The 18,451-nt window shown below is 40.2% G+C and overlaps 1 protein-coding gene across 1 annotated transcript; it reads right to left on the bottom strand.

Annotated features, from left to right (window-relative positions):
- Positions 1–16,863: 16,863 nt before the first annotated feature.
- LOC110866213 (pentatricopeptide repeat-containing protein At5g09450, mitochondrial-like) lies at positions 16,864–17,677 on the bottom strand. Its single transcript, XM_022115486.2, has one exon. The coding sequence runs from the start codon at positions 17,200–17,202 to the stop codon at positions 16,864–16,866; it is 339 nt and encodes a 112-aa protein (XP_021971178.1). The 5' UTR covers positions 17,203–17,677.
- Between the last annotated feature and the right edge of the window lie 774 nt (positions 17,678–18,451).

The raw sequence follows: 18,451 nt of genomic DNA, 5'->3' as shown, positions 1-18,451 counted from the left end.
ATCCTCTTTTCCTTTTCGTGGGTGTTGGTGACGAGTGCTAAGATAGCGGTGTGCCCTTTTCGTAAACACTTCTGGGCCTTCAAGAAAGAGATAACGCCGGAGATTTCTCCGCTTTTGCCACCTTGTACAATGAGGGGTTTGCCAGAACGACGGGGAATACGAACTGCTTTCTCTTGACAGAGGATCTCAGCGCGATGCTTGGATAACCAATCCATACCAATAACGACGTCGAAGCTTCCAAGAGTAACAGGGAAAAGATCGATACTAAATGTCTGACCAGACAACTCTAGTTTGCAGCCTTTGATAACATGTGAGGCCTCGATGTTTCTACCATTAGCTAACTCGACAATATGAGGAGAACTTAGTAACGAAAGCGGACGCTTAAGCTTCTTACTAATACGTAGGGACACATAACTAGCATCGGCACCGGAATCAAATAATACAGAAACATAACGATCATCGAGTAGGAACTTACCCGCCACGACATTGGGGTCATTCCTTGCTTCTCCAGCTCCAATCACAAAAGCCCTTCCTCTAGCACCATTCCCAGCATTGTTGTTCTGATCGTTGTTTCCAGCTCCCTGATTGTTGTTGCGGTTCTGGTTCAGTTCAGGGCAATTCTTCTTGTAGTGCCCCTCAGCTCCACACTGGAAACAACCCTTGGCATTCCCGTGATGATGTTGCTGCTGGTTCTGCCCCACGGGACGTGGACTCCTACAGTCCTTGGCCTCATGCCCCATTTTGTTACATCGCTGACACTGGCTTTTCCCACAAGGCCCACTGTGGTGTCGATTGCACTTGTTGCACTTGGGGTGGTTACCGCGATAGCCACCCTGTTGTTGAGTGCCCTTGTTATTTTCAGTTTTCCTTTGCTGTGCTGGGGCCTGAGTGGGGTTAGCATCCTTGCTTTGATTTCCTTCCCACTTACGCTTGTTGTCACTAGAAGTTCCGACAGTAGCACTGATCCTTTTGGGCAACCTGCCCTCTTCTACGGCCTGATCAGTGAGTTTGTGAGCAAGTCGAACGATCGGCTGAATGGTAGTGTGGTTGGCTGAAGTTACATGGCTTCGAATTTCTGGAGCCAAACCCTTGATGTACAGTTCGATTCTTCGATACATAGGTCGAGACATGTTTGGGCAAAGAGCAGCATAGTCATTGGACAACTTGGTGTAGGTTTCAATCTCTGACCCAACCATCTTAAGCGCATAGTACTCATTCTCAAGCTTGTGGATGTCATCCCGGTGACAGTATTCCTCCTTAATCATGTCCTTGAAATCCTCCCACGCAGTAGCATTAGCAGTTTCCAAACCAAACATCTGAATTTGCGCCTTCCACCAAGAAAGCGCGTTTCCTTCAAGCGTAGCAGTAGCAAACTTCACCCAATTCGCAGGGGGACACTCACAGACAGCAAAGACAGCTTCAACTTTCTCAATCCAATGTAGAAGACCTATGGCACCCTCAGTGCCGTTGAAAGGGAGAGGCTTGCAATCCATGAAGGTTTTGAAAGTACACACGGGTGGTTGCGCAGGTGCATGCTGACCTGTTCGTGAGAAGCGAAGCGTATAGGTTTAGAGGCGAAAAGACGTTGTGACGGTAGGATCTAAACATCCTAAAACAACGAGCTTACCTATAGGGTGAGCTGCGAAAGCCGCAGCCACTGTGTTGAGCAGGTTAGTGAACTGAGCCTGAGTCATGTTGATGTTTCCCCTTCCACGTCCACTCATTGTCTTCATAATCAGAAAACACAGTATGAGTGTGATGTAGCGAGAATGAGATAGAAGAGAGAGGTGTATCTATCTAACTAGGCACACTAGTACGTATAGCAAAACAGGAAACATAAAGTAAGCAAACAAGTAAACACTGGTCCGAGCTATGAGGTCGAAAGTGTTGAGCCTTGCACTTGGAGTGTAGTGTCGTCGCGAGTCACAGGTTATAGTCTGGTTTTTTTTCTCAAAAAGATTTTCCCCTTTTTAAAACCAAGTTCACTATAACCAATGGCTCTGATACCAATCTGTCACACCCCCAAAATCCACCTGCGGATAATACCCGCTTCGAGGGCGTGACTGACCAGGATCCAGCCACCAATTATACTGAGCATTGAATTAATAGTAGAAATATCTAATATCCAAAATAGTTAACAACATCGGAGTTTAAGTTTGATAAATAGTTTAACAAAACAGCGGAAGCATAACCAAAGTAGTTTTAAAGATAGTTCTGAGTTCAAAATAATTCACCCAATACACGGGTTTGACGAACACTACACATCCCCAAGCAGCAGCTCCTGAGTCACTGGTTACCTGCAAAGCATGCAATAAGGGGTCAACAATAATGCTGAGTGAGTTCACTAGTTGTCCAGTTTTAGTTTACCAAAAACTTAAGTTGTTTAGATAAAGCATTTATAATCACGTTGTGGGGAGCTACCCCATCTGTAAGCTCACTAAACTGTAGATACCGAAACTGTTGACGGAATATAAATATTCGTGCCCCGAGTCAATGTCTATCGTCATTGACCATGTTGCAAGGTCTACTAGTTCACGCCCGATCTCCCCCGGTCACGGTGTGAGGTTGTCAAACCTAATAGCGCTATCAACTAATAACCCGTTCGCCCCCGGCGATTAATCGGTACTGTAAGCAAGGACTTAAAGTGATAGAGTTTCGTTTAGTCTGGCTAGTTGTGATTTATAAATAGTATCCAAACGTATCTCCCCCGGAGATAGTAATTACCCATTCTGTCTTCCCCCGGAGTAATGGGTCGAAAGTATTTTCCCAAAGTTGGTAGTTTGTTCGTGTCCCTCCGCGGGACGCATGCTTTTAGTGTGTGAACTCACCTTGGGTTGCTCGGCAGATTAGGTTACTTGGTCAAACACGCTGGTCACCACGTCCTAACATGGTTACCGGTATAGGTCAGGTTTATTGTACAAGCAATCACGCAATACTTACAAACAACTAGCACGTATCATGCATAAAATTAGACAGTGGGTTATTGGGCCGGCCCTAACACTTTGCACAAGCAAACAGTAGCACGTAGTCCAGTTAACAGGTAGCCCATATTACACATAATGGCCCAATAACCAAAGTGGACAGCCCAGTCGCAACCAGATGGTCTCGAGTCGCAACCAGGTGGTTTCGGCTTGTCACGCTGTGGTTGCGAGTCGCAACCGTCGTAGTCTCGAGTCGCAATCGTGAGGTTTCGAGTTGTCATGCTATGGTTGCGAGTCGCAACTGCGTGGTCTCGAGTTGTCATGCCATGGTTGCGAGTCGCAACGGCGTGGTCTCGAGTTGTCATGCCATGGTTGCGAGTCGCAACGGTGCGGTTGCGAGTCGTAATGCTGTCTCTTTCATGTACACGTGATGATGCAGATGCATCAGTCCAATATGTACTATGCAATCAGGCCCAAATCAGGAAACAACCAATAAGGTTTCCTCTAACACTTTGCCTAATCTGACTATTAGTAAACTTAGATCAAACTTTGCCATTTTTGAAATCTTCAAACCACATTCAACAAGTTCATCCTATATTCATAAATTTCTAGGGTTTTCATGTCAAACATAACCATACATTTTAGACCAAAATCACATATTTCGTCAAGATCAACATGTAAGAATAAAGAAACATACAATATATATCCGAAATCCTAAGTTTAACATCATCATTTTGCAAGAAACAATGAAGCATAGTATGTTTAGCCATAATCATTCTTAGACTACCATTTGTTAGTCATTTTAAACATGTCACCAAGCATTCAAACCTAAGGGTTTACACATATAGTCAATCTTCACAACCATTCATAAAAATCATGCATAAAACTACTAACCAAGCATTTCTTAGTTTATTCAACACAACATAAATCCTTATGCACATAATAATTAGCACTAACCGGTTGTGAAGAAGAAGAAGGAGCCGAAAACAAAGAGAAGGGAACCGAGAAGATGGAGTGTCCGAGTGATGATCTTGACCGAGATTCCTTGTCCGAGATCCTTGAGCTTGAACCGAAAGTTGGGGAAGAAAATGGTGTTGTTGTTTGGGGTTTCTAGTTGAGAGAGAATAGGAGTGTATGTGTAGATATGTTTGTGTAGCAAATGAGGGAAAGTGGGGGAAAGTGGGGATCTATATACAAGGTTCGAAGTAGGCTAAGGGATTTCGGCCCAAACCGGTTACGGCCCAAGAGGCCCACTCGAGACCGAGTGGCCCACTCGCAACCGGGTGGTTGCGAGTCATGGTCTCGAGTCGTGGTCTCGACTCACATACATATATATATATACATACACAACACACATATCATGTAAAAAGTCACGTTTCCATTTAATAATATTTATATATACACGAAATATTACAAGGTGTTCGTTCGGAAAAACCTAGAGTGTCACACTGACCACCTAGATTTTAGTTTACCAGGAAATAATCGAAGTCGTGAATTAAACAACAGAACTTGATCTCCCACCCGAAATTCATTAGACTTAATATATTTATCATGTAAATTTTTCATTCTTTCCTTATAAATTTCGGAGTTAGAGTATGCATAGTTCCTTAATTCGTCTAATTCATTCATTTGACAAAATCGGTATTTACCGGCAGTTTCTAAGTCTAAGTTTACATTTTTTATTGCCCAGTAGGCTCTGTGAGCTATTTCTACCGGCAAGTGACAGCTTTTTCCATAGACGAGCTTATACGGGGTTGTTCCTATAGTGGTTTTATAAGCAGTTCGAAAGGCCCATAAAGCATCGTCCAATTTGTCAGCCCATTCCTTTTTATTTAAACCTACGGTTTTTTCAAGTATTCGTTTTAAACCTCGGTTAGTCACTTCGGCTTGCCCATTTGTTTGAGGGTGATACACTGTTGAGACCCGGTGATAGACCCCATACCTTGTTAATATTTTTTCGAGTTGATGATTGCAAAAATGGGTACCTCTATCACTTATCAAAGCTTTTGGTGTTCCAAAATGAGAAAATAATTTTTTCAGAAAGTTTACCACTACTCTTCCATCATTTGTTGGAAGAGCTTCGGCCTCCGCCCATTTAGACAAGTAATCGACTGCGACAAGTATATATTTGTTTCCTTTTGACGGTGGGAAAGGTCCCATAAAATCGAGTCCCCACACATCAAAAATTTCACAAACGAGAATGCCGTTTTGAGGCATTTCGTTTTTGGAAGAAATATTACCTGATCTTTGGCAAGCATCACATGCCTTTACAAGGTTTTGTGCATCCTTGTAAATGGTTGGCCAATAAAATCCTGAATCAAATACCTTTCGTGTGGTACTAGCGGCACCATGATGTCCTCCGTATGGACCTTCATGACAATGACGGAGAATTCTTCGTGCTTCATTACCATGGACGCACCTTCGAATGAGCTGGTCGGCACACATTTTGAAAAGATAAGGGTCTTCCCAAAAGTAATGCCTTACATCAGCAAAAAATTTCTTTCTTTGGTGATGCGGCCATCCTTCGGTGACTATACCGCTGGCTAGATAATTAGCATAGTCGGCATACCATGGTTCTTGTCTACTCTCCATCATCTCCAAGGACTCTGTGGGAAATTTTTCGTTGATTTGCTCGTCCCTGGTCGCCTCCAAAGCTGGGTCTTCTAGGCGTGAAATATGATCTGCAGCAGAGTTCTCTGCTCCTCTTTTGTCCTTGATTTCGATGTCGAACTCTTGGAGGAGTAGAATCCATCTATTCAAACGGGGTTTTGCGTCTTGTTTCTTGAAGAGGTATCTGATAGCTGCATGGTCTGTATAGACTACAGTTTTAGAAAGAACAAGGTAAGAACGGAATTTATCAAAAGCAAATACCACAGCTAGTAATTCTTTTTCTGTAGTTGTGTAATTTTCTTGTGCATCGTTAAGCGTTTTACTAGCGTAATAAATTGGGTGGAAATGCTTTTCTTTTCTTTGCCCCAAGACTGCTCCAACGGCAAAGTCACTTGCATCACACATGATTTCGAAAGGGAATTTCCAATCGGGTGCTATCATGATAGGTGCATTGACTAGCATTTCCTTAAGGGTTAGAAATGCTTGATTGCATTCCTTGTCAAAGATGAAAGGTGCATCTTTTTCAAGTAATTTTGTTAGAGGTCTTGAAATTTTTGAAAAGTCTTTGATAAACCTTCTATAAAATCCGGCATGCCCTAAGAAACTTCTAATTGCTCTAACGGAGGATGGTGGAGGTAATCGAGAAATAGTTTCTATTTTTGCTCGATCAACTTCCATACCTTCGCTTGAGATTTTGTGACCGAGTACTATTCCCTCCGTTACCATGAAATGGCATTTTTCCCAGTTAAGGGCGAGGTTAGTCTCCTCACATCGGGATAGCGTTCGTTCGAGGTTAACGAGGCATTGGTCATATGAGTCTCCAAAGATAGAAAAGTCGTCCATGAAGACTTCCATTGTCTTTTCTATCATATCATGGAAAATGGCTACCGTACAACGTTGGAATGTTGCAGGTGCATTACATAGACCGCATGGCATGCGTCGATAGGCGAAGGTTCCGTGGGGGCATGTGAAAGTTGTTTTCTCTTGGTCTTCTGGTGCTATTGGTATTTGAAAGTAACCTGAAAAACCATCCAAGAAACAATAAAATTTATGACCGGATAGTCGTTCTAACATTTGATCAATGAATGGCAAAGGAAAGTGGTCTTTCCTTGTTGCTTCATTTAATCGCCTATAGTCTATACAAACTCTCCATCCTGTGACGGTTCTTGTTGGTATTATTTCATTTTTCTCGTTAGTTATTACCGTCATACCTCTTTTCTTTGGGACTACTTGGACGGGACTTACCCATGGACTATCGGAGATAGGATAGATTAGTCCGGCGTCAAGTAGCTTGATGACTTCATTTTTAACCACTTCTTGTACATTGGGATTTACTCTTCGTTGTGGTTGAATTACTGTTTTGTAATCATCATTCATTAAAATTTTGTGCGTGCACATGGAAGGACTTATTCCCTTAATATCTACAAGCTTCCAAGCGATCGCGTTTTTGTGTTTTTTAAGAAGACTGACTAATTTCTCTTTTTCTATGCTACTTAATTTAGAAGAAATCATTACAGGTAAACTACCATCTTTGTCTAGAAAAGCATATTCCAAACCTTTAGGAAGTTCTTTGAGCTCAATGGGTGGGTCTTTAGAAGACACCTTATTTTGTGGCTCATTTAGATCAAGAACCTCAAAAGTTTGTTCTATGGCGATCTCTTCTTCAACAAAGTGGTCATCCTCTTCAATCGTATCGGGTGGTTCATCTTCATCTTCAATTAGGGGGTCATTATTGCCAAAAGGATATTTCATTGAACGCTCAAGATCTATGCTCCTTTTGAATGCCCCTAACTGAAGAGGTAGATTGGTGAATTTCCGGTTTTTCAAAGCTTTATGAGTTTGTACAAAAGGTTTTCCCAAGACTAGAGGAGCGTCATCAAGGATGACAAAGTCGGTTGGGATTACCATTTGATTTGTTTGAATCCAAAAATCCTCAACTACACCGATTGATTTTATTACTTTCCGATCGGATAGAAAAATGGGTATTTGAAGTGGAGAAAAATCACTAATACTTAATTTTTCAAAAATGTAGTTAGGCATTATGTTAACACAAAGATCTTTATCAATGGTGATATTACTAATAAATGAATTTTGAAAGAAACATGGAACCAGTGTAATGTTAATTTCAAAAGGATCTTCTTTTATTAGCGAGGTTTGATCATTAGTTAACTTAACACTTACCATTTCTTTGATTTTAGCACTAGTGTTTAACTCTTTTAAAAACTTTGCATGAGGGGTTACTAAACAATGACTTTCGAAAGTAGGTGATAAGAGATCAATTTCTTTAAAATTAGACTCTTCTTGTAATTTAACATTACCGCCCTCACCTTTTTTGTTGTTTAACTCATGTGTCGGTTTTTCACTTTCTTGTTCTTCCATTTTTACATTTTCAACTATCTCTACGTTATTATTACAATTTAATTCTTCTCTTGCGCGGGATTCCTCTTCCCTTGCGCGAGATTCTTTTATGCAACGTTCGATAGTTTTAATGTGTTCTAATATCCTATTGGTTACTTCGGTGAGAGAAAAGAATTGGGATCCTCAAAGCTTGAATCCGGTTGTTCGATCCTTGGCTCCTCATAATACTCATATGAAATAGATGGTTCACACCATTGTTCTTCATTGTAAGTATATGACGGATAAGGATTGAAACTTTGTTCTTCATAGTACCCATATGAGGTGGGTTGTTCACGCCATGGTTCCTCATAATAAGTGTATGAAGGTGGTGGCTCATATCTTGAATCTTCAAAGTATGAGTATGAAGGTTCATACCTTGGTTCATCAAAATATGAGTATGAAGGAGGAGGTTCATACCTTTGGTCTTCATAGGATGTGTATGAAGTTGATGGTTCGTGCCTGGGCTCCTCATAATGGGTGTATGAATTGGATGGTTGATATGAGTTACTATATTGAACCGAGTGTGTGTTACGACAATTAGTGCAATAATTACCCCTATAATCATCCTCATCATAGGTGTAGTTGTAACCTCCTGAGTATTGATCCATAAGAATCACTCAACAGACCACAACTGAGTCTCGGGACCAGAAAACAAAAACAAAGACGGAAACAGAAGCTGGACACGGCCCCGTGTTCAGTGGTCACGGCCCCGTGTTCAGGATCTGTATCTGGGCGTTTTAATTAAAGTTACTGGTCAAGTTGAGCACGAGGGCGTGTTCAGTGAGCACGACCCCGTGTTCAGACTCTGTATCTGGGTATCTAACTAAAAAAATGCAGCACGGGGGCGTGTTCAGTGAGCACGGCCCCGTGTTCAGACTACTGTAAATGCAAACTAAACTAAAATGCAGAAAAATGTGCGCGCGTTTTAAGAAGGTTTTGAAAAACTGATTAGGCCGTCGATTTTAAGCTTTCTTAAAATCCTTGTGTCCCCGGCAACGGCGCAAAAAACTTGATGTGCGTGAAGTGTGATATAATTTAGATGTATATTTAAGCCCTTTTTACACTTTTAGCCAAGTTTTAAATTTGTAAAACACGATATTTACTAACACTAAACACACATATGGGCAAGTGCACCCATCGTGGACGTAGTATAGTGTTGGTAAGATACCGAGGTCGTCCAAGGACACAAGAGCTTTTAGTACCGGTTTATCCTCAACGTCTAATCAAATCAAAAAGTTAGAAAAGGTTTTTAAACTAAGAAAATAAAAACTAACTAAATGCTGAAAAATAAAATAAAAATAAAAACAGATAGACAAGATGAATCACTTGGATCCGACTCGTGTATTAGTATAACCTTTGATTATTTTCGCACTTTTGCACTTGTTTAAGAGATTATCTTAGTTAATGTAGTAGGCCCCTCTTTTGAAGGCGACGTTACCCTCAACCCAGTAGTTTGAGTCTGCAAGGATACAATCCTAAAGGGTTGGATTATTGGAAGATAATGAATTAAGTTATTAATGCAAATTATGGTAGGCCCCGCTTTTGGCGGTGACGTTACCCTCGGCTAAGTAGTCTGAGTCAGCAGGGATACAGTCCTAAATAGCCGGGTTATAGTATTAATAGTAGTTAACTTATGAGGGGGTCAAAGAGTTTGGATCCCCGCCATCCAATACCTATGGGCATTGAAGGAGATCCTACTAAATTTGACCAAGGTCCCTTGCAGGACCTCTAAACGCTGAACAAGGGCAAGACCCTTACCAAACCGTTCCCCTAACCCCCGACCAGGTAGCCAACATACCTCCATATAGACGTGGAGATATGAATGGTGAAAATCTTTTATTTTATATAGACAGTAAAATAATGCCAAGACACCACGGACAAACGATAAGGAAAGATCACCTTCAACATAAGCAACTAGTTATTAAAGTCATTAATACAAAACCAAATAAAAAGTGCAAAAGATTAAAAATAAAAAGTATTATACTAAACACTTGTCTTCACCAAGTGATGTAAGAGACTTAGGCAAACATGGCCTTGATTGTCAAGAACTCTTACGATCAATCTTGGATCCCGAGACGACTCACACACTCTATGATGGACAATGGATGATGGTGGTGGATGTTGGTGTTGTGATGGTGGTGGGTGGTGGATGAAGTGTGAGAGAGGTGGTGTGCCAAGGGATGAGTTGAAATGAAACCAAGCACTCCTATTTATAGGCTGAACAGAAGGCTGGGCACGGCCCCATGTCCGCTGGACAAGCCCCCGTGCCTGTCTGACACTCTCTCTTCATTAATTGTAATTCGCAATTACAATTAATGCGCCTGCTGTACTTTCGCCACACCCCCGTGCTCACTGGACACGGCCCCGTGGTGGGCAATAGAAGCTTCTATAGGTTTGTCTTTTCTGCTGCTTCTTGGGCACGGCCCCGTGCTGGCTGAGCACGGGGCGTGTTCAGTCTTCTGACTTCTCTTTTCTGCTTGGGAAGATGCCGTTGAGGGGTCGGGCAATCCACTTTTGTTCCTTTTCTTGTATTTATGTTAGATTTAGCTGTCTTTTTGCTTCTTTTATGAATTTGAGCTCATTTTATCCTGAAAATACAAAAGGTAGACAAAAACACTCTTTTTCCAATATTAGTACTTAAAAAGGGTTAGTTTTATGCCTCAATTGATGTAATTTATATGTTGCATTTTACACACATCAGGTAACCCCCTCACTGCATACATGGATCGCTTAGTCAAAGGTTTCCCTTCTCAGCACAATTCTCCTCTATAAATGACCATACTCGGTCATTCAATGGGACATTCCGAAATCTGACACTCTCCCCTTAGAACTTGTACTTTGCATGTTCTATTCTTCACACATCAAAACATGGTTGAATCTTCTTCAATATTGAGCTCAAAGCAAGTGGTAGATAAGTGATCCAACCCTACGTATTGCATACGTAGGGGGACTCGCGACCTACGTTTGGCAAAACCAAACTCGTGAACCCTTTTGCCTTACCAGTCTATCCACTATCCTTGGTCTCATATTTGTTGTAACAACATTGGCGCCCACCGTGGGGCTACTCCACTAAGTTCATCTTTGAAGACCAGTAGTGTAGCTCCAACTTCGTCAAAACCATCATGTCTGAAGGCGAATCTCCGGGCGAGGTGAACCAAGTACCACGTACTTCTACACCTAGTACTAGCCAAACTCCACTGGCTATGCCCACCTCGTTCTCAATGCCGGGTAACACCCCAACAGGATCCATGTATCCTGAGTTTTCTTCCTTTCAGACACCAACCCCATCTCGTTTAGGGGTTCCATCCCCTCATATCGGTGCAACACGCACACCGACACGCATCGATTTAACACCTGATGGGGTAGCAAGAAACTTTCTACAGTTGAGGTCTCTCCTTAACCAGTACGTGAGTAGAGAAAGGGATAAAAGAGTAAGAGTCAGGCTAGATTACGACAAAACTGAGCCCTCATTGTCACCTGGGCCACCTCTGCCTCCTTTTATAAGCTCACAACCTACCATATCCAGTAATGAAGCCGGTCCTAGTCACCCTCCGCCAAACCCGAGTCCATATGCAGTTGCAAGACCAGATCCAACCACCTTTCCTTTATTCTCCTCCCAGCCGGTGGCAACCGGTGCACCGTTGGGACATGAGCTAACTTTAGATCAGTTGCTACAGTCACCAGCTTCGAGCCTTCCACCTCCTGTGTCCACTACATGGGAACAAGCCATATCCGTCCTTCCCTTGGCACGAAGTGCTGCCATGAGTACCCCTATGGGAATGAATTATATGGCTGCACCTGAAAGCCTTCAAGCCTTCAACCTCATGCCACAGATGATGGCTTAAATGATGGCAAACTTCCCTTGGCAGCACTTCATTAACCAAGTGCTAGCCACTCAAGGGAATGCAAACAACAATCCGACCTCAAGAACAGAAGAAGATCTTGCCAAACCATACAAACCAAGCAATTTGTCCCTGTTTTTCTCAACAAATTGCCGACTATGATTTCCAATCCCGGATTAAGATGCCATCTCACATAAGAACGTATGACGGAACCGAAGATCCCGAAGACCACCTCCAAATCTTTACCGGGGCTGCAAGGATTTAAAAGTGGTCCAACGCCGAGTGTTGCCTTATGTTTATGCAAACCCCCGTAGGATCTGCCCAAATTTGGTTCAATGACTTGCCTGACAAAAGCATTCGAACCTTCGATGATCTAAGCAAAGGTTTCTTGGCCAACTTTTCGCAGCAAAGGAGGTACGTCAAAGATGCAACAGTGATTTTCCAGATCAAACAAATGGATGATGAAAGCCTTAGAGATTTCATCGAAAGATACAAGAAAGAAGGGTTAACATACGTTGCTGCTGACGAAAAGATGAGGGTTGCAAGCTTCATGAATGCAATCACCTCTAAGTACCTCACCAGGGACTTTAACAAATGCTTGCCCAAGACCCTTGAAAAGGCCCTTGAAAGGGCTGAGGCTCACATCCGGGGGAGGAAGCTGTCGATATCAAGGAACAAAGAAAAAGGGGTCCTAGCTGGAGGAGTAACAGCCCCAATAGAAAAAGAAGCAACTACGGTTCTTATAATAAACCTTCCAGGAACTCAGATCCACGAAGGTCTGAAGACAGGAACCCTTCAAGCAGGGAAAATACTGTGAACTTCACAGCCTTAACCATAACCCCACAAGAAATCCTTGCCACTGAAGAGGTAAAGCATAACTTCCGACCACCCCGACCTTTACCCAAGAGCAAAAGGAATGAAAACTCCACTCAATTTTGTGAGTTCCATGAAGAAAAAGGCCATCACACCAACGACTGTTTCCAACTCAAGAAAAGAATTGAGGAAGCTGTTAAGTCTAGAGAGCTTTCCCATTTAGTCAAAGGGGTAAAAGACAAAATGGCTGATGGAAAAGGTAAGGAGGTGAACATGGTGAACCTTGATGGAGAAACCTCCCACTAACGACAACGCTTGGAGGCTTGGGAGCTTCAATGTGTATGCTTCTCACCACTAGAAAGAGGCCTTCTGTCGAACCCTTTGGTGGTGGAAGCCACTGTGGGAACCATCAAAACAAGCAAAGCTTACATTGATACGTGGGCAGCAACTGAGATAATGTTCGAAAAGTGCTTCAACCGCCTCATCAACGATGAACGTTCAAGGCTTCAACCAACTGAATAATCTATTAAAGGTATTGCTGACATTCTCATCAAGCCTTTGGCCAACTAACACTTGATGTTTGCTTTAGAGAAGGAAAAATGGAAAGGACCAAACCACTCACCTTCGTGGTGATCAACATGCCTTCCAACTATGATGTTATCATAGGAAGGTCGGGGCAGAGTGAGTTTGGTATGGCTGTTTCAGTTGGTCAATGTGTAGTCAAGTTCCCAACCGAAAGAGGAATTGCAACCCTTCAACCTACCCAGGAAGCCTTCCTGGTTGAAGGGGAAAGCTCAACAAAAAACGAAGAGGAAGAAGAAGGTTGGATCATTAACCCTAAGTATCCCCAACAAAGGATAAGGGTAAACACCAACCTCACCGAAGACACTCTCTCGTATCTCAGGAAGCTGCTGTTACACAACATGGACATCTTTGCATGGTGTCCCGAAGACATGACCGGCTGTAACGCTTCGCTTATTTGTACCTTCCCAATCTAGCAAGAATTGTTGTAGTTTCCATTTTAGACACTTGTACCCTTGTTGGATTCTATTTTCGTTCCAACTTGTAATCCGAGACGATTGATCATAATGAAAACGCAATTATTTTAATCATATTCATGTGCAAACTTGTAATCACAATTCACATTTTGAATGCTATGTTATGCATGATTCTCGATTCTTAGTTACAAATTGATGCTTGATACTTGAAAAACCGATTAAAACACGTTTAAATCATTCGAAAACCGACTTATATTGTGTAAATTCGATATTTGAGACCCAATCAATCTATAAATTATGTTAGAAACTAAAAGAAATGCATAAAACAAACAAGCCCATAACATTAGGCCCAAAAAAGAGAAATTACATAAATGGGCCAATTTTCAATTTTCAATTTTCCATATTTCTTTCACCACCTTAAACCCTAAATGGCACCCAATTTCCCATACGAATTATTTTCGGTACCGATTTGGAACCCACTTTTTGGCATTTTCGGTTCGGTACCGGTATTTTACTGAATTTTACCTTTAAATACCGGTATCGTACCGGTACGTATTGTACCGAACATTTTTTGTATCGGTATTTTCGGTACCGGTACCGAGCTCATCCCTACACCCATACACACACACACTCACTCTCTTTCACCCCCTTACATAACCACCACAACAGCCACCGCCGCCACCACCAAACAATCATCAACAGGACAGCCACCACCGAACCGTATCGAGAGAGAGTGCTGTTATGATCTAACGTGGGTTTGAGTTTTTTTTACATGTGGTGGTTGTCTGGTGGTTGCGACGGGGGCTGTGGCGGTGGTTATGTAGAGAGGGGGTGATAGAGAATGTGTGATGAGCTCGGTACCGGTACGTAAAATATTTGGTATGGTACCGATATTTGAAGGTAATATTCGGTAAAATTCCAGAATCGATCCAAATGTACCGGCACAAGAAAACGCAAAAGTTGGTACCGAATCAGTACCGAAAATAATTCGGTACGGGAAATTCGGTACCAGTACCCGGTACCAATAATTATCCCTAACTGTGTATAATAATAATAAATAATAATAATAATAATAATAATAATAATAATAATAAATTAAAAAAATAAAAAATTCTTGAAGTTATGTGTCATTTTCGTTCCTATACTTTATGTGTCATTTACGTCCTTGGGATAACTGAGTTGTGAGTTTTTTTTTTTTAAACTGAGTTAGTTTTTTGGGATAGAAACGACACATGTCAGAGAAAAATTGTTCAATTTTAAAATCTGTAATAATAAAAATACACAAACCATAAAGAAGTAAATGAGACTTAACTGTATTCTAAATAATGTATAGCAAAATAAAGATATTTTAGGACTTGTATAGAGTAAGTTGGGGATTAAAAATGCTTGAGTAAAAAGACAAAAGGTTAAAGTGTGAATTTTTCTTTTCCCTGACACACACGCTTACACATAACTTCTGCAATCACATGACTACTCTGTTTATTCAACCACGTCTCCCAAACAACCAGACAAACCCTACACACTGAATTTCTTACAACTACCATTTAATGCTGTTAAAAGCCATTTAATTTTATAAATATTTTAAAATTTACTTTTATAATGTTATAGTTATACGTTGGTATTTATCGATTTAACGATAGTAACACATTGATAAATGAATTAAGAAAAGCTAAATAAATATTAAAAAAAAACTGTTATATTGTGAAAATCTAAGAACTATCTTCAAGGATGAAAAGGGTAATTCTATTTATACCTAATTTTTTGCTATTGATATCAAAAGATGTGATATTAATAAATTTAAATTTGTATTTTTCTTTATAACTTCTGATATATAATGTTTTATTAAAAAAACGAATATGGTTTTATGATGCGTTTATTTTTATCTAAGGTTTGATATAAATTTTATAAAAACGAAATATAAAATTTTATAACGACTTATAAACGTTATATTTGATACGGCTTCGTTTTTTATAAAATTTGTATCAAAACGTAGGTAAAAATAAGCACATCACAAAACCATATTCGTTTTTTAAAAACATTATATTTCGGAAGTTACAAAAGAAAAATATAAATTCAAATTTATTAATGTCATATCACTTGATGTAAATAATAAAATGCTAGATGCAAATAATAGTACCCAAATGAAAAATAAAAGAATAGGCATAATAGCCTAGCCATAGAAATATCCTCAACTACATTTGTGGTCATCTCCTAAACCTTCAAGAATTGACTATTTCATAAAAAGTATTAAACTTGGGTTGTGTTTGTTGTTGATCAGTTCTGTTAATATGTAATAAAAAAAACATGTAAAAATAATACATATTATAGCATTCAAGCCAGTAGAGAATCCAGAAATAGATGTACCCGTTGAGTTCGACATGTCATTCAGCTTGATCCAATTCCCGTTTAGGATGTATATGATTGATGGTAGTTCCGACTTCTTAAGAGTGAAAAACTTGTGATTATGGAGAGAGAGGAGGTCGTGATATATGTGATGTTATTATGAATGTCTAACCTAAAATCCTTTCTGGTCATCTTCTTAAATACATCTAACGGAAAATATTTATTAGTTAATAAGGGTAATATAGTCCATCAAAAATTACCAACTAATATATTATAAGGTATTATATATTTTGATCTAATATTATATAAATGATTTAATAACCATATATTAAATATAATAAATTATATTTAACCTTACATTTGTGTAATTGTTGAAAATTAAAGACTACATTGAATATATCTTGCATACAAAACATGAAAAACGAGAGCCTTTATTTATAGGCTTACAAGAACAAATAAAAGGAAAGACTAATTAAAAATGGAGACGATGTTGAGGATCCATTATTTTCTCTAAGTTATTTTTTTCCTTTTCTAACACTCCCCCTCAAGTTGAATTGTGGGATTGCCACGATTCAACTTGGATTGGTTTTGTTTTTGGGTTTTGATTTGTTTGGTTTTTGATTTGCTACCGTCTCCTAGACATGGTAGTTTGAGCTATTAAGTTACGGCCTTTCGACATGGTAACTTTTGGTTTGATTTGAGCTACCGCCTTTCGACATGGCAACCTATTTTGGGTTTTGGTTTCCCCTCAAGTTGAAAAATCAACTTGGCCATTTGGGTCTTGGCATTGGTTTGGGTTTTTGGGTTTTTCGAGTTTGATTTTTAAGCTTTGATTTTTTTGAGCTATCATTTTTTTAAGATTTTATTTTTTTTGAGCTCTAATTTTTTTTTGAGCTTTGTTTTTTTACGGAAACGTTGTTTTTTTTTTAATATTTTTTTTTATTTAAAAGAAAGGGAGCCTTTGCCTACTTTGACTTTGCAAATTAGGTCCAACTGCACTGCACGGTCTGTAGGTGTAAATGCACGAATACCTTTCTTGTTCATCCACTCTGAAACCTCCAATGCATGATGGAACCGTCTCCATTTACGAAGATCATGAATAATCTGCTTAACCTCAGAGGCTCGCACCTTCTTCCCTACTGCAAATCCACCACTACCCTTCTTCTTGTTCTTGCTAGCTTCCAGCTTCTTCGCCTTCTTATCTCTCTCTTCTTTTTCTCTTTGAAGCTCGAATTCATACTGCTTTTTTCTAAGAGATAAGTTGTTCTTCTTCGACATCTCTGATTGAATGTTTTCCGGTGAATATTTTGATTCAATTGATTGTTTTTCCTGTTGCGATTGACGGAGATTGCGGCGAAACCCTAGGGTTTTCAGCGGCGGCAGTGGATGCGGCGGCGGCGAAGTTCAGCGGGGTTTCAGGTTCGATTTCGGGGTTTAGGTTTTGATTTGATTTTGGTTTTTTCTGATTTCGATTGGATGGTTCGTGGCGAAGAAGATTTGAAGTTGATTTTGGTTGAACGATTTTGGTTTTGGTTTTGGTTTTGGTTTGAGATTGGAGAACAGAGTTTTCAAGGATCATAACTCTGCTCTGATACCATGTTGAAAATTAAAGACTACATTGAATATATCTTGCATACAAAACATGAAAAACGAGAGCCTTTATTTATAGGCTTACAAGAACAAATAAAAGGAAAGACTAATTAAAAATGGAGACGATGTTGAGGATCCATTATTTTCTCTAAGTTATTTTTTTCCTTTTCTAACAGTAATTGTGTGTAACGATGGTAGTTTTTACCTGTTTGCTCAAGAATGTTGTTTGGCATTCTATATCAGTAGTAATCTTAGGTTATAAACATGGTTTCGTGCTACATATGCAATAGTTTTCACTAAGGATTCAAGAAAATTATATGTTTTGGAAACTTGGTTTTAAGGCCAGTCTGTATGTGAAGGCGTCATCCCGCCACCTCGCCATCGATAGCGCCTCCGAGGCGCCACCACTCATACCGACCGATTTAAAGGGGGCGCCATAGTTTGTTCGCTAATGTGATAGCTGAGGTTAAAGGTGTGTGCAGGTGGGGCACATCTTTTCAACCAATAATTTTTTTTTTAATTTTGTTTAATAGTGAGCTTTATACCATACCATACAAGTTAAAAGGAAAGGATTTCAAGCCCCCCATATGAGGTGGCGTTGACGTAGATCTGACGTGGCGTGATAAAGCTCCTAGAGGCTTTGTTTCACACCCTACAGCCTAAGTCAGATGGATCCAAGTGACATTGTCGCAACCCCCGACTCCTGCCTCGGGAGGCGGGCGGCCGCGGCCTACTCAAAGATGCTGGTATCGGTGTTTATTATTATTTGGCAGCAGAAATTTCATCAGTACCGTAGTTAGGAAATATTTTATCAGAGTAAAACACATTATTTTATAATAATAATTATATTGGGATAAAACCCAAGTTTTCGTTACAAACAAGTTTATAGGGATAAACCCTATTTTATTGAAATAAAACATCTTCTTTATTAGGTAAC

The sequence above is a fragment of the Helianthus annuus genome, chromosome 7, assembly GCF_002127325.2.
Source record: "Helianthus annuus cultivar XRQ/B chromosome 7, HanXRQr2.0-SUNRISE, whole genome shotgun sequence".
Taxonomy (NCBI): Eukaryota; Viridiplantae; Streptophyta; class Magnoliopsida; order Asterales; family Asteraceae; genus Helianthus; species Helianthus annuus.
Note: the sequence above shows the minus strand (reverse complement) of the source record. Positions and strands in the feature narration are given on the sequence as shown.